At 39.6% G+C, this 16,529-nt stretch overlaps 3 protein-coding genes across 8 annotated transcripts in view; 2 read left to right on the forward strand and 1 right to left on the reverse strand.

Annotated features, from left to right (window-relative positions):
• Window positions 1-2,116, reverse strand: part of USP16 (ubiquitin specific peptidase 16) — a 24,366-nt gene extending 22,250 nt beyond the window's left edge. The window contains exons 1-2 of one of the 3 annotated variants that reach the window (XM_067565628.1): window positions 1,958-2,116; window positions 187-263 (exon numbers count right to left, since the gene is read on the reverse strand). The gene's annotated coding sequence lies outside the window, so the exon portion shown is untranslated. Of the gene's footprint in view, window positions 1-186; window positions 1,315-1,957 lie in introns of those variants that run through there. The other 2 variants (XM_067565629.1, XM_067565630.1) reach the window with 2 other exon arrangements.
• RWDD2B (RWD domain containing 2B) lies at window positions 1,792-8,751 on the forward strand. Of its 4 annotated transcripts, none has more exons than XM_067565632.1 (5): window positions 1,792-1,879; window positions 4,076-4,305; window positions 4,383-4,450; window positions 5,289-5,654; window positions 6,349-8,751. In XM_067565632.1, exons 2-5 carry the CDS (start codon window positions 4,090-4,092, stop codon window positions 6,581-6,583), a joined length of 885 nt encoding a protein of 294 aa, XP_067421733.1. In that variant the 5' UTR covers window positions 1,792-1,879; window positions 4,076-4,089; the 3' UTR covers window positions 6,584-8,751. The 4 variants fall into 4 exon arrangements, with proteins under 4 accessions (XP_067421733.1, XP_067421735.1, XP_067421732.1 ...); XM_067565634.1 differs by lacking the exon at window positions 1,792-1,879 and adding an exon at window positions 2,192-2,281; XM_067565631.1 differs by lacking the exon at window positions 1,792-1,879 and adding an exon at window positions 2,204-2,603.
• Window positions 8,752-9,021: 270 nt separating this feature from the next.
• LTN1 (listerin E3 ubiquitin protein ligase 1) overlaps window positions 9,022-16,529 on the forward strand; it is a 40,490-nt gene continuing 32,982 nt past the window's right edge. Inside the window, exons 1-7 of the mRNA XM_067565635.1 lie at window positions 9,022-9,249; window positions 9,719-9,922; window positions 10,569-10,667; window positions 12,457-12,687; window positions 13,550-13,602; window positions 14,424-14,604; window positions 15,427-15,600. Coding sequence (XP_067421736.1) covers window positions 9,208-9,249; window positions 9,719-9,922; window positions 10,569-10,667; window positions 12,457-12,687; window positions 13,550-13,602; window positions 14,424-14,604; window positions 15,427-15,600 — 984 coding nt within the window. The 5' untranslated portion in view covers window positions 9,022-9,207. The remainder of the gene's footprint in view (window positions 9,250-9,718; window positions 9,923-10,568; window positions 10,668-12,456; window positions 12,688-13,549; window positions 13,603-14,423; window positions 14,605-15,426; window positions 15,601-16,529) is intronic.

The raw sequence follows: 16,529 nt of genomic DNA on the forward strand, positions 1-16,529 counted from the left end.
AATAATTTTAGGATGCAACTGTCATATTATCTTTATCCCATTTAAATATTGAAGTTACTTATTTAATGAGCTCTTTAATTTTGCTTTATTGAAAATGTATTGGGTTTTTTTTTTTGTTTTGTTTTTTTTTTTACTTGCTCAGCAACATCAGATAAATTGTTATTCTAACAGCATTTGATAATATACCGGAGATTCAGATTTCTGCTGGCATTGATGTCTCTTCAATTCTGGGAGATGTTTTCAGTTTGTCTTCATAGAAATATCTAGTAAATAATTGAAATTGGGAACAGCTGTTTGAATATACCCTTAGAAAAGGGTCTAGAGAGGCATCAGCCTGACATTGTGACAGAACCTTAAGCAAACTCTGTGCATTTATGCTTCTCTTTAATAATCATCATCACAGTAATAAAAATCTGGTAATGCATGCATGGCACTACATTTGTAGAGGAAAAAACACAAGAGTAGCTAAATTCAGAGACAACCCTTAAAAAAGGTCAGATTTTAGACCTTTTGCATGGAAAGGAATTCCAATCACATTCTCAAAAGGACAAGCTTACCCAGACAGAAGTAATGGATGTAAAGATATATGGTATATTCATTTATATGAAATATGAAGCATCCCTTTTAGAGTGCTGAGAATTCAGCACTTCAAGTTTGGACTAAAGAAATTATAGATTTGGAAAGGGAATTAGTTGCACTCTCAGTAAAAAAACAAAGTTTCAATTGTCAACCTTTCGTTAAATCATAGTAGTACATTTCTAGCCCTGTCTGGATTGACCTCTATCTTGCCAACGGAATGAGAAGGCATCTGACGACAGGTAATATTACATTAATCCACGTTGTGGCAGGGTAGACAAGTCAGAAAAGATCTCATCAACCCTTCTAAATTATAAAATATGTTATGTAGTGCTCAAAGGCATAGTTTAGACCCAAACGTTTGCTAAGGCACTTGAAAGCCTTTACATACACTTTCTGTAGCATGGGGATAGGACAGTGAAACAGATAGGAGCATTATTTTTAGAAACGGATATTTATCCCACGGTAACTTCACTAATATGCGTGGAGTCTGGTACACTAAGGATGGGACACACCTCTGACACCGACGCTGATTTAGTTACCAGCCGGTGGCAAATGTCCTGCTTAAGTGATGCCCACTGTACCAGGTATGTAACCCCCCTCCCAGGCATTTCTTTCTCACCGCCCAGATCTCCCCCTCCCCCGTCTCGGGAAGAGCAGTGCCCCGTTGAGAGAACCTCCCCGCCAGCAGGGTACAGCGACTGTCAGACAACACAACACGGGTTCTTTGGCCCACAGCTGCCCTGAGACTCTGAGCCCAGCCAACTCCCCACCCCCTCCACACGGGGGACACCTTCGCCTCTCTGGACAACGAGACACCGCTCCCGTCCCGGCTCCCAGCCCTGGCTGCGAGGGACCCTCCCCCGCAGGCTCCTGCAGCCCCCCCCCCGCCGCCCAAGAGAGCTGCGCCGGGCAGCAGCTGGTGCAAGCACAAGGCCGCCTAGCGCCCGCCTACGCGCCCACGTGGAGAAGGAGGAATGAGAGCAGCAGCGTCTTCCAGCTGCAGCCGCAGCCGCCCGCAACAGCCGCCTCGCGCCTGCTCTCACGCGAACCTCGTCCCCAACCCTGCCCCTAGCTGGGGCACGGAGCGCACCGCACTTCGCTGGGCAACTCCGGGGCAGCCCGTCGGGCTCTGATTGGCTGGTCATCCTCACTTGAGCCCGCCCCTCCGCCGTCCCCTCCCGAACGGACAGCCAGCAGCACCAGTAGCAAAGCCCCGCGCACAACACACAACTCCATCCCAGTCGCGCAGCGGAGCCGGGAGCGGAGCGGACACACACACAAGGCGTCTCAAGCCACGAGAGTAAGTGACTCGGAGGCGGGGGGGATAAAGGAGGCTAAATAATATGGTGGCCTCAGGGGCACCCGCCCGAGCCCTCACCTGCCAGTGTCGTGAAGCCAGTTGTTTTACGACACTTATTTCCGTCCCCAGCGTAGTTTTACGGCCTCTGCCCTCTTCCAGTGGCAGTGGCTCTTGAACTGTGAGCATGAGCGCTAGCCTAGACAGAGAGAAGAGCGTTAATCGGGAACGTCTCTTTATCGCTTCCGGTGCGTTGCATCGTGGGAAACGGGAGGGGAGTTAAGGTCCGCCGGCGAGCGAGTGCGAATCAGTAGCGATATGGCTCGCAGCGCATGCGTGGTAGCGGAGTGGCCTTTTCCTTTCCAGGAGGGCGTGGGCGTATGCGCATACGCAGTCTGAACACTGGTGGGGGAATAGAATGTAGGGGAGTGTGTCCGTCGGTGGTCTGGGCTAGGCTGAGCTGGGGCTGGAGGTTGTTGCAGCAACCAGCGGTGCCATAGGCGGCAGCGCGGAGCGGGGTGGTGAGAGCTGCCCCGGGCTTCCCAAGCGGGCTGATTCCTGGCCTTGGGCTAGTGATTTAAGGCTCAGATTTTCAGTCATTGAGGGGAACAATCCCCGCCCCTGTGTTCCTCACTGGGCCAACTCTGTGTGCCCAGAACCGCGCGCTGGTGCGTCCGGCGGCCTCCTGCATTGTTTTTGCCATAGATGATGCTGGGGGACAGCCTAGGTAAGGTGGGTGAGGTGACACCTTCATTGAACCACCAACTTCTGTTGGTGAGAGAGACACGCTTTTCAGCCACACGGGCCTGGAGCTTTTCTTTGGGACTGAGAGAGGCACTCATAGGTGGAAGAGATTGTTTGTTTTGTATGAATAATTAACATATATTGTAAGCCACCTTTCAAGGTAGAGTGCACTATGTGTTAAAACAATCAGTTCCACCTTGCATTTTGCTGTGATGCTGTGAGTACCTTTCCTGACTTGGAGCAGAGCTCTGTGTATCTCAAACAGCTTGACTCTCTCACCAACAGAAATTTGGTCCAATAAAAGATAATACCTCACCCCCTGTGTCTTTCTAATATCCTGGGATTGACACAGCCACAAGTACACTGCTGAATACAACACTCATTTACAGAGGCCCAGGTCTTGCAAAAAAACCCCACACCTATGCACAGGTTTAACTTTACACTGTTGATGGTGCCACTGAAGTCAATAGGACTACTCACTATGCATAAAGTTAAGTATTTGTGTATGTATTTGCAGGATGGGGACCTAAAAAGATTTTAATTACTTAATTAGTACCATACTTCTAACCTTAATCTTTGTGCAAATATCCATTATTTTAGTGGGAGATCTGCTCTGGATTTAGCATAGAATATGGCTTTACTTTTTAGACCTGGTCTGTGTTTCAAAACTAAAAATATAATTTGGCTCTATTTCTGGAATGGGCCCTCATCTAAGGCTAGGAGTGCTAATTCTAATCTGCCTGTACTTGAAACCCCATTGTGGGATCTTAAAGTCCAGAGAGATTGTTTGGGCTCATGCATCATCACTTGTAAAAATTTCTCTAATCAGAATTTAGTTAACAATTTGGTTGATTTGTAAGGCATAATCAATGCCCATGCCACCCATTCTCCCATGTCCAGATTGGCTCTCCAGGGCTAACAAAAGTAAAATGTAAAAGATTTTGTCACTACAGTAAATATATCTTTGAATAGACAGTGAGCAGATCCAATGAGCAAGAATGTACCATTTCTACCATCACTTTTCTGACCATAACTGCACCTTGATGCTTAAATTGGCACTATATGCCTAACTCCTCCACATGTTGGAAGGATAGACCCCTAAGCATAGCTGTATTCAGCACTGCAAACTGCAAATACCAAAACAACACAAATGATTGAATTCAAAACATATCACACTGTGTAATCCAAATGCAAAATTGAAAATGTTGAAAAATTGTGGCCCTGTTGAAATTAACAGGATGTGATGAGTGTTCCCATCAATTTCAATAGGGCCAAGATTTCAGCCACCATTTCTGTATTGCAAACCCTTAGCTGTTCAGATCACATGAGTAATCCCATTGATTTGGGTGGGATTACTTGTATGAATTAATATTACTCATGTTTGGACCTTAAACTTATGCTTATATCTATTAGATTTGTGTGTCTTTTCATTTTTCCCCTAATTTCTTTATTTAGGAAACAGCTAAAACATGGCCAAAATGACTAACTTGGAAGAAGCTGAAATACAACTTTCTGAGTTAGACCTACTTTCTAGTATGTTTCCTGATGAAGATGAGTTTATTGTGACGGATCAGCTGGCTGTAGCGGAATTAAAAGATTATGTTGATAATAAGACTTCAGAGATTCCATCTTCAAAAGTTCAGTTTACACTGAATGTAAAGCTAGAGATTGCTGATGCTACTATGGTAATGTAACCATATTTTTGAAAGAAAAAGAAATATATTTCAAATCAGATTTTAATTCTTTCTTTTTTTTTCTTTAGGTAGAGTTTTCTTTATGCTGTGCTTTACCACTTACATACCCAGCTGTTCTACCAGAAATTACTGTCAGGTATTGCATATTTCTGTACAGGGAACTAAAAGCTAAAATTTACTAGATCATTACAAACATAAAAGCAAGAGACAGAGAGCCCCAAAGAGCATGTAGTCTAAATAAGATAGAAAAAGGGTGGGAAGGGAAACAGAGATGCAAAGTGGTGAAGTGGCTTGCTCAGGGTCACGCAGCAGGTGAGTGATAGTCCTGAGAATAGAACATAGGAGTGCCAGCCCCCAGTCCAGTCAAATTAGTGTGGCTCCATGAGGACACAGTGGTGGTCTGCCTGCATGGATCATTTTACAGGATTGCTGCCCAAGTAAGGAACATAAGCTCAGATCCTCAAAGATATTTAGGCACCTCACTCCTATTGATTTCAGTGGAAGTTGGGCACCTAATTACCTTTGAGGATCTGGGCCATTGTGGGATCTGGGCCATAGTCCATTGTGACAATGCCTCCAGTCTGTTCTAGCCAGAGAAGTGAAAGATTGTTTAATAATCTCATCCTTCTGCTTGGCAGAATATTGTTACTCATTGACCTGCATTATTTCTGTTTTAACGTTTTTGTTTGTTTCTATTACATTGTATATCTCAGAAAACTATTTCAGTGACCATCACCAGTTCTCATCTGGGTTTTTCCTGTTTGAAATTTACAGATATATAGTATTATATATGAAATCTGCAGCTAGCATTCTCTTTAAAGGCTAAAATGTGATTTTCTTAATGAATATTAACTTAAATATTTTAGCCAACAAAATGCTTTTGTAGAATAATAATAATAGAATGTTTCAAAATTTTGATTTTCCTAACTTTAAAAAAAGATATGCTAACAAGATGTGTTAATATTTTTCCTTAGATCACCATCATTAAGCCGAGCACAGCAAATTCAGCTGAACACAGATCTAAAAACATACTTGAAGAGAAACTGTAATGGTGAGGTCTGTGCATTAAATGCAAGAGAATGGGTTAAAGATCATGCAGCTGCTTATATCAATGAGGAGCTTTCATCTTCCTCTGTGATGACATCAAGGACTATGAAGTCAGAAGATGTCATTTTCACTAGACTATGGATCTATAGTCATCACATCTACAACAAGCATAAAAGAAAGAATATTGTTGATTGGGCTAAGGAGCTTTCTCTGTCGGGGTTTAGCATGCCTGGGAAACCAGGTGTCGTTTGCGTAGAAGGTTCACAGAGTGCTTGTGAAGAATTCTGGTCAAGGTTTGCTTTTTATATACCATATTTTGTTTGTAAGTGACGTTAGTGGTTAGAATATTGTGCTTTTTATGTTGTGGATCTGAACATTGGGCGACTCATACTAGTAAATTCAATATCTTGTCTATGAAAAGTACATTTTTTATCACAATACAGTTGCAACTCCCTGCACATCCACCTTCTGCCACTTCTTATAGCCACCAGGGTCATTAATTAGCCAGCAAGGGGTTCTTTCTGACTAGTGCATGGAGTACTTTTCTTCTCCTCCCCTTTCAGCTCTACGTCAACTGTATAGCAACAGTATGCTGTACCACCAGTCTTGTTAATTTTTTTTATAAAGCTATTATTTGTATTTTTGTGTAGTGCAGACCTGGTTCAGCTTTGCCCATTTAGAAATAAAGAAAAGGGATAAGAAAATTCCTAGTGTAGACAAGGTGAAGTTGTGCAGTTGTATTTAAATCCCAACTTTATTGACTGTCCTATGAGGTTGAAAGTGAGTGCTTTTGTTCACCTGGGAGACATGGGTGTAAAGATACCATGCTCTGGTTCTAGGAATCTTTGCAATATTTGTATGTTTGTTTGACTGATTGGCTAATGAACTATCATGTTTTCCCAGATATCTGCATTACTGAAATTTGTCAATTTTCCTTCTTTCATAATGTCTGTTTCATAACATTCATATTTCCCTAATCGTTTTCAGACTCAGAAAATTAACATGGCGGAGAATTTTAATTCGCCACAGAGAGGATATTTCTCTGGATGGGTCACGTGCTGAGATGCAGAAACAAAGAAAATTCTCATCTTTTGAAGAAAAAGTATTTGATGCACATGGTACCAGAGGAAATCATATGGATCTGGGGCAGCTGTATCATTTTTTAGATGAAAACGGCTGTGCTGATATTTTTCAGATGTACTTTGGAGTTGAGGGATGTTAGATCGGCAAGGATCCAGTCAATGCACTTGAAAAATTGTGTGGCAGTCTTGGATGAATTATTCTTTTCCCCTCTGAAATAGTTGATCAGTGAGGGGAATGATTACTTCTGCTTTATAAGATGAATCCTGTTTTCAATGAAAACGAATATTCTTTTAAATGATGCTCATGAAAATGGCTACATGAATGCTTTAATATACAAATATTTTTCAGGGAAAAATATAAGAATGCTAAATTACAAAGGCAAAAACAGCAGCAAACCACCAATAACCCTTCAAGAGCAGCTGTATACTATTTATAATCTGAATGAATAAAACTTCACATTGGAGACTTGATTATATCTATGTAATATAGTAAAAAAAAAAAAAATCCAGCTGTTCATAAAAAGTTAGTTTTGGGCAGAGATACAGCACATCATATTATAGACAAGGGATTTTATACGGATACATGTATGTATAGAATGGGAAGGGAAACAAACAAGGGGGGGTTTCCAATGATTGCAGCTATTTTAAGCAGGTGTTTCTGGAAAGAAATGTTGGCTTTTACATTATTGAACAGGGTATTTACATACACTGTCAGCAAATGTTTTGATGGCAAACATATTTTATTTAATAGTTGCTGCTTATAATACTTTCAGTTGAACATAGTGCTTTATAAATATAGAGGCAGGTCATCCAAGGCCTCACTCATGCAAGTAGTTTTCATTGAAGCCAATGGGACTAGTCATATGAATAACGATTCTCACATAAGGAAAAAAGGCCCATGGATAAGACATACTATTGCTCAAAAGAGTTTATAAATGATGAATCCAATTTTATTATTTCTATTGTAGTAGTGTTTAAAAGGTTTGATCAGGATTGGTGCCCCATTGAGCTAGCCACATTACCAACACATAACAAAAAGATGTTCCTCGCCCCCAAAAGTTTAGTTTGCGAACCCTTTTTTATATAATTACTCCCACTGACCATAAGAATAAGAATTATTCACATGAGAAAGAGCTTGCAGGATCAGACTATAATTTTGAGTCAGGTTTCAATAAATGCATATACATTAATTGATAAGAAAAGATTGAACTCTATTTACTCTTTTCCCTAAAGGTATTGTAAAGGAATATGATAGTTGTGTACATTTAATAAAAAGTACACACTGAGTGTTATGGGTGGTGGCAATTAATATATTAATGATTGAATCCAGTAATAATCTTGACATCAAATCTCTGATCTGGGCAAAAATTGGTGAGTGGTGGATATTTGATTTCAGCTCACAACACAGTTCTGTTTCCTCTTTCAAACCCTGCTAAAGTGTTGGTCTTTAATTGTACTAGAAAGGATATACTTAAAATTAACAAAGTTATCCAAAGTGTCCTAGAGAATTACAGTATTTTCAAAATATTTATAGAAGCTATGATTTAAAAAGATATTTCAGTTTGGATCTATGGTAATGTAATTATCACAAAGATATAACGGTAATCACTAAAAATGTGCATTTCCCATTTATCATCAGTAATCATTCTAATTTAGGTGTCTGTAAAAAATTTAAAATTTTTTGAAAAAATAAAAGCATTCCAAGTACATCAAAATGTACATTTTTGCATACCTGTTTTAAGTATTTTCATGTATTTATCAACTGAAAGGCTATGTCATGACCCTTTAGGATGCTTTACAGTATGTACTTTCAGATTTCTCTTTGGATGCCATATAAATTAAAGTGTGATAATTGGGCCATTTAAGTCAATTGAAGAACTTGCATTAATTTTCATTGGGTTTTTGGATCAAGCCCTGTATGAAGGTTTAAAGATATTAAAGAGCAAACAGTGGATTGTAAAGTGTGCAGTAAATGAAGTGTGATGGATATGGGAGTCTGTGTTCACATACAGCATCATGGACATGCTGCCATCTCTGAAGAGGCAATGAGCCAGTGCCCTGTACCCTGCATGCCAGCTGGGGAAGGAGCAATGTTGATGAAAGAAGTCTTACATCTGTGAATAGTATCACTAAATCTTGTGGCATGTGGTGTTTTTCTTCAAGACCCAGCTCCTGGAATGAAGTGATTTCATGAGAATGTCAACTTCCATTACAATCAAATGAAACAACAAAAATTAGTAAATTTCTACCCCTCCTTATTAAGGACAAAAGCAAAAATGTGCAGAGTGTACCCTAGAGCCACCACAAAACCGAGACGGGAAATAAAAAGAACCCAACATCTATTGTTTTAAAAAACATTTTAAGCCAGTTGATTATTTTGCTTTTTCAATCCTTGGCCTTGGCGAGGATAGAGAAGTGACCCGCTCTTGGTGACATCCTTGGAGTCGGGGACACGCGGTAGGGGGCACGGAAACAAGAAGGGTCTCCCGGTAGCGCAGGGTCAGCGGGGACCCGGGACCGCTGGGCGTCCTGGTCTGACTGGGGGGGGGGCGTGGGGTGAGCACGGGAGGGACAGAGAGGAAGGCACCAGCCTCGTTCTTCTCCGCGGCGCTGGGGGAGGTTCCCTTCCGGCCTGCAAGCGCCGGCCCCGCCCCGCCTGCTCCGAGCCCGAGCCGAGCCCTGATCCGCGGTGTCGGCTCTGACGCTGCTGCTGCTGCGGGTCCCTTAGACTTCGGCCGTTTCCTGCTGCGCCGCCGCCGCCGCCATGGGGGGGAAGAACAAGCAGCGAACCAAGGGCAATGTGCGGGTGAGTCCGCCCGGTCCGGGGCCTCCACCGGAACAGGCCGGGGAGCCCGCCAACCCTTCACCGGTGGGGGGCCAGGCTGCCCCGTCCCCACTCCCACCGGGACAAGGCGGTGATAGGCCCCTTTCCCGGCCCGTGCGGCAGGGGCCGGGCCGGGCCGGGAAGTGGCAGGCAGTGTCTCCCCTGCTCTTCTTTCCCTGGCCTGCCCTGGGGTCCCCCCAAGCCATAGGGTGTCGTGTGTTTGTCCGTCCGTGTGTGTGGTACTGGGCCTTTGGGGGAGATGGGCAGGGGACTGGTAAACTGAGACTGGAGCCCTTCCTAACACGTTACCTTCCTAGCCCAAATCTAACAAGCGCGGCCGGGCTCAGGGCCGGCTGTGCTGGAGAAGGTTAGCCAAAGCATTTTAGTACAAAATAAAATGGTTTAAAAGGATATGAATAATTAATTGACTTCACCCTCTGGTTGATACAAGCCCTCCAGCAGTGGCAGAGCTGCAGAGCTTCTTGCCAAAGAGCGTGGAACAGTGCCTGGGTTTATTGGCTTTGGAACATCTCAGAGCGATCTAGGATATGTTCCTGCAGTCCAAGGGGCAGAAGAAATAGACAGCCTTGTAGATGCTGATTTTCGAATGGTGCTGCGAAAACTCTCCAAAAGAGATGTCATAACAAAATTAAAAGTAAGTGTGGCCTATATCACTTAGTAGACTTTTTATACATCCTGTAAGAGAAAGATAACTTGGAAGTTTATAGGGTGAAATCTTGGTTACACTGAAGTCATTGACAAAACTTCCATCAACTTCAATGGGATCATGATTTAATCCATAAAATCTCTTTTTTAAAAATTGTGACAAAGTTGGATGTAACAAAAGTACATTTGAGACATCTAGTTCTAATATTCATTTGTGCAAGGGTTCTTTTGATGTTTTGTTTGGGAAGGGGAATATTTTTTTTTTGTAAAGGGCTAGAAAGGAATCTACCAAAAAAGTAAATTTTACTTTCATACCAGCAAATTCCATACTTGATTTGTTCAGCACCTTTGAAATTCTTTTTGTATGCCTCAGAAGCTTGATTTTGATTGTATGCAGTTTAAAGATGTACTGGAAGACCTTTAGAAAACTCTGTGATCCAATTCTGATGCAAATAGGATTTACACGAGTAACTCCAGTTAACCAATGTGGTTAGACCCAATTGCAAGAAGTGAACCAATTTCTAGTGTCCTGAGAATTACAGTACCAGGCACTAGTTGGTAAATTTAGTAAAATTTCAAGATATACCATCACCTGCAATTTTTCTAATCCCAGGCTGTTGGTGTTTTGATTTTAGGCTATGCAGGAGTTTGGGGCGATGTGCAAGGAAAGAGAATCAGAAGTTGTTAAAGGTGTTCTTCCTTACTGGCCAAGAATTTACTGTAAAATCTCACTTGTAAGTATTAAAGGGCTTAGGTTATGTCAGAAGTAAACCAACAAATAAAATTGCTCTGGGCAAACCACAAGGCAATCAGATTAAAAAACCTATTGTATATTTTTGTGGATTGGCTATTTTTAAAACAACTGTTAGAACTTGGAGAAAAGCATTTTGTCCTAAGTGGTTGGGATGCATTTTCAGGCAATGTGGGAAACTTTCATTGCTGTTGCCTGTGCTGTGCCTGCTCTATGAATAGAAGCTTTAATGAACATTAAACAATGAACACCGGCACCTTTAATGAACATTATACATGTTTTTCAGCTTTGCCTTTCAGCATAAAAAAGCTCTTTGACTAGATAGATATGTATGTCGACAATGAGAACATTCACAGTTCTGTGGGATAGGATAACTCATTTAAAAACTATAAAACCTCATGTTTTAGGGCATAAACAATTCTTCAACAGGAGTGAGGAAGAAACTTTACTGTGGGCACGTTGCTCCATTATTGTCCATCATAAGAATTGTAGCATATTTCTCTGAAGCATCTGGCACTGTTGGAGGTAGGATACTGGACTAGATGGACCACTGTTCTGATATGTTACAGAAATTCCAGTGTTCATATTAGGAGCCATGGAACATAAAAGAATCTATTTGTATATATCAGTGCCAACAAATGTTTGAGGTTTACAAATCAATAGTGCATGGTTCATGCAGACTCCTAGATGTTTTTATGCTAATGAGAAAAGATTCTTAATTGAAGGCAATTTCCTGTTTATCTTTTTTTTTAATACTTTTTTTTTAATACTAATGAAAAATATAGACATGGGTACAACATAACTACATTGTGTATCTTATGCTATGCACAGTAGTTAATGGAATCCAAAGAGATTATAATTCTTATGTGGTATGCTGCAGTGATGTATGGTTCATAATTATGTTGGTGCTAAAATAGAGCCATAGTTTACATTTAGGGTGCCAATGAAAAATACTTTTATATTACACCAAACTCTTTGTAATCTTTGGGATAATCTTTAGCCTTTGGGAAGGTGTGTGGCCTTGTACAGTTATGGAGGTGTAACTAAAGTCTCTATTGGTCCATTTCCATGCATCTTAATCAATAGAACAGTTCTAAGCAAAGTGTAATGTAGTCTTGCTGATTAACCTAAAGAGACAAATATATTCTCTGAACAAAACTGTACTGGAAGTGGTTTGTCTCTTATCTGTATTTCAACATCTACATAGTTTTAAAAAATCACAGAAATTCTCAAACTAACATCTCCTATCATATGTGATTCAAGGTTGTTTTAAGATACCATTTCTCATCCCCACCCTCTTTGATGACAGTACTGTTAATATAGAAAGGTTATTTAAGAAGCTAAAGGGCATTCTTATAACAAAGGTTGGATTCTTCAATCTGTACTCAAGTTAATGGTTCCATTAAAGTCACTGAATCAACAGGATTAGTTGCACGATTAACAATTAATCCTAAAAATTAGAATATTTACCCCCAAAATCAACTATTAGTTCTCAAGACTTTATTCTAGATAATTTTAAGTGAAATGTTATGCATTGTTTATGACTAATATTGTTTCATTTCATTGATGGAAAAAGATGGGGATTTAGTGAATATAAGCCTTCATGTTTGGGATATAAAGACTTAATTTGAAACCATACAACTGAATACAGACAACTTTTCTTTTTGAGTGAGAGAAGTTGGTACATGGTAGCAGAGCAAAAGAATTTCTGCTTTGATATTCTTGGTATCAGACAATGTATTTCTTTTAAAAAAATCTTCATTTTAAAACAGGATCATGACCGCCGTGTTCGAGAAGCAACACAACAAGCTTTTGAGCAACTTATTCTCAAAGTGAAGAAACACTTGGCTCCTTATTTAAAAAGTATCATGGGATACTGGCTGATTGCTCATTGTGATACTTACTCACCTGCAGCATCGGCAGCTAAAGTGGCATTTGAGACAGCTTTCCCTTCAAGTAAACAACCTGAAGCCTTAGCATTTTGTAAAGAAGACGTTCTGAACGTGAGTTTACATAGTATGTCTTCCAAGTTTTATGCAAGTATGGGTCATCTGTTAATGAAGACAGAAGTGTTTTTTTTCTTTAAAGTCTTAACTCATGTATTCTTTGCATTTGCATTCAGAACTGAAACTTCTATAATGCTAATGGAGATTGAGACGAGGATACATTCCTCAATACCTCCCTTAATTTTTCATATACACTGAGGCTGTATGGGTCTGTAAAGCTATTTGGATGTATAGCAACTAACTTCTTTGCTATGCATTTCCATATGCACAGCATATGTTACTCAGTCACAAAGTAGGTTCTAAACAGCACTTACCCGTCACTGACAACCGATGCTGGCAAAATGTACTGCCGTGGTAGACTGGACCAAACCACGTTTAGCACCATTTCGGAAAGTATGGTTGAACCTTGTTCTGTGCAAGATATCTACACTAGGAAATCGATGTCTGGAGCAGAGCCATTTGAAGTAGAGAAAAATTAGATTACAAGGGTGGTGGTTTGTGATTGCAAAACCCTGATTCGGAATTTCTTAAATTTATTTTTGTTTTAATCCTGGAGATATGGCACTGCTCTCTGTCTGAACAGTGACTGTATGGTCTAGCAGTGGTTGAATCATGGGACTAGGAGTCAGGAAACCAAGGTTTTGACCTTCGCTCTGTCATTATCTCATATGACCTGGACTGGTCAATTCAACAGTCTTAACCTTAGTTTCCTCATTTGTAAAATTTACCTAATAACTGCCTGCCTACATCAGAGGGGTGTTGAACCTTCTTTATTTAATACTTATTCTCTTTTGACTAGTTTATAGCTTGTGTTTAACTTTCAGCTATGAAAAAATATGTTCTCATTTGTTTTGTCTAGATGCTACATGATCATCTTCTGAAAGAAACACCTGATACGCTTAGTGACCCACAGTATGTTTTTCTACTTCAAAGTTTATAGTTTAAAAGTTCATTTTTTTTCTTTCAAAAATTATATTCATTTAATTTCAATAGAGGTAAAAAGTTGTATTCCACAAGGGGACAAATTGTAGATTTTTGCAGAAGTTAAAAAGTAAATTATACTGAAGACGTATTATGCCCTATGCAGATCTATAGAAAACATTGTTTTTTCTTCATATGAAGCCTGTACAACTAGGCTGCCACACCAGCCTGTATTTCAGCATGCTAGCACATGTGGCAAATATCTTGATAGAACTGTGCTTTTAGGCTAGCAGCGTACTTAACCTTGTGTGGTAATGGTGAACAAAAGCAGCAGCAATGGTGGTGATGTTGGGTAAAATTTTCAGAAGCACCTAAAAATTTAAGAGCCTAAATTCCATTGACTTTCAATGAGACTTAGGCATCTGAATTCCTAATTCACTTCTGAAAATTTTATCTATTGTCTAGTAATTCTTTCTGATTCATGTGTATCATTGAGAAGTTGGAAGGAAAGGTTGTTTGACACAGGGCATTAGGAACTGGAGGAGACAACAAAAGAAGGGGGAAATGAACCTCTGTAAATATTGTTTTAACTAGAATTTCACAATGTAAATGTATGTTTAGTGTTTAAAACAAACACACATGCAACTTATGAAAATTTCAGTGTAATTATATATACATTGCTGCAATCTCTAGGAAGAATCCTAGAAATTTCTTCTCAAAATAATATGAGAAGCCCGCTGAAGAATATGAATATAGATATCTTGCTAGTTTTCAATTCATGTTTTAAACTTGATTTTGTTTTTATTCCTGAGAACTGTACCGGAGGAAGAAAGGGAAGCCAAATTCTTTAGAATTCTGACGTGTTCCTTGTTAGCCTTAAAGAAGTTTCTTTGCATGTTGCCAAAGAATGAGACTCATTCATTGGAAGAAAAGCTAATACCCCTTCAATCTCAGAACAAATTTTGGAAGTATAGCAAGCATAGCATACCTCAGGTATCTGAATCTTTTTACTCCATCTTTATTTTTATAGGTTTTATCTACAGAAGCAACACTTGGAAGCTTAGGGCACTAAGCCATCCCCAGTATTGTGGAAGAAAGAAAGAAAACCCGGTGCCTTGCTCAGCTGTATTTAACACAGTCTTCCAATACAAGTCATATATGCCCTGTTTTAGGCAAACAAGTTTCTGGGCAATCTCCTTCAATTTGTTCCTTCGAGTTAGGCATCTACTTATTTGGAATTTGTGCTTGAAGTACAGCCCTTAAAAGTTATTGTCAAAGAAGCAAACTCCATAAACTTATGGGTACTTTTAGGCAGGTAATTTTCTAAATTATTTGATTGACATTCACTCTGCCAAGAATTGTTGTGTAGTGTTTATCAGTGCAGAACAACTGGAGCATTGCATTGCAGAATTAGATGCATTTCAGTGTTGCATAAAATGATTTGTTTAGTCTGTCAAAGCATTTTAGGATACTCATGGATAAAATGTACTTTATAAAAGGAAGATGTATATTCTTTTTTTTAAAAAGTATGGTATTCTCTTCCATTAGTGTTTGTTTAAAAAAAATGTAGTCACTTAATTTCCCTATTTTAAAAAATCTTCTAAAGCTCTGTGCACTAATTAAAAATTTGTCATTTTGATTTTTTTTGTGCAAAAAGTAATATTTCAGATATGCATATGATAAGATACCATTTATTTTTAAAGTAAATCACAATATGTAGTTAACAAGCATGGGGAAATTAGACCTTTTGCTTGTAGTAGTGAATAAATATCCATGGTTTATTGAAATATTTACTTCTTTTGTGGCCTACTTTAGGTTCGATCAGCTTTTTTTGAGTTAGTTTCTACATTCTGTCAACTCCTTCCTGAGTCAATGAAAGTTGAAGCGCCAAGAGTTTGTTCTGCAGTTCTTCTCAGTATTGATGACAGTGATGCAGTGGTGTGTCCAGCTCTTTGGGAAGCTGTACTTTACATCCTTGTTACCATTGAGGTAATGCAGGAAACTGACTGAGAACTCCTTTTCTTTTCTTTAGATCAGTAGCTAGTGGTCTGCTCCAATATGTCAGACTTTACCTGTGACAACATACCAGTGCCCTCAATTTGAGGCTAAGCAGAAGATATCGTCCGTTTAAAATAAAGTAATAAAGTAAATAATGTGAACCCTTTACTGCTGCAAACCCCCAAACTATAAAGGCCTGACCTTCAGAGGTACTCAGCACTCACAGCTCCACTGAAAGTAAATAAAAATTGTGAGTGTCCACCATCTCTGAGAAGCAGACAGGAATTAAGTGTGTAATTAAATTGAAGTTATGGCATTTAAGAACTTCACAAGTATATGAAGTAACATTTAAAAATATAAATATTTTTCTTCTGAATTATTTATTAAAATTTATAAAAAATGTGTAACTTGTTCTCTATTCCCTGTTTAGTTAGAGACTGATACTGTAGCCCCTCCACTTCTCGAATGAAATCCTGGTTTCATTGAAGTCAATGGAAATTTTGCCATTGACTTCAGTGGGGCCAGGATTTCATCTAGTGATTCCACAGGGTCCTTTTTTAGTAATTGATGTTTCATGTTTCTTGTCATTGTTGGCATGACCTATAACCATGTATGAATATCAGTTAGCCGTCTGTTTACTTCAGACATTATGAGTACAAATAATAAATGTAACTCTGCCATTGTTTTTCCCCTAGTTTTTTTTTTTTTGGTTTTTGTATGCCTTTTGGCTTAAATTCAAAATATACTTATATGCAGTGTTGTTATAGCCATGTCGGTCCCAGGATATTAGAGACAAGGTGGGTGAGATAATATCTTTTATTAGACCAGCTTCTGTTGGTAAGAGAGACAAGCTTTTGAGCTTACACAGAACTCTTCTTCAGGTCTGGAAAACTTATTCAGGGCAGTCTACATTTCAGTGA

Source organism: Emydura macquarii, unplaced genomic scaffold (genome assembly GCF_026122565.2).
Source record: "Emydura macquarii macquarii isolate MOO-44397 ecotype Brisbane River unplaced genomic scaffold, CSIRO-AGI_Emac_v2 contig_2681, whole genome shotgun sequence".
Lineage (NCBI taxonomy): Eukaryota > Metazoa > Chordata > Testudines > Chelidae > Emydura > Emydura macquarii.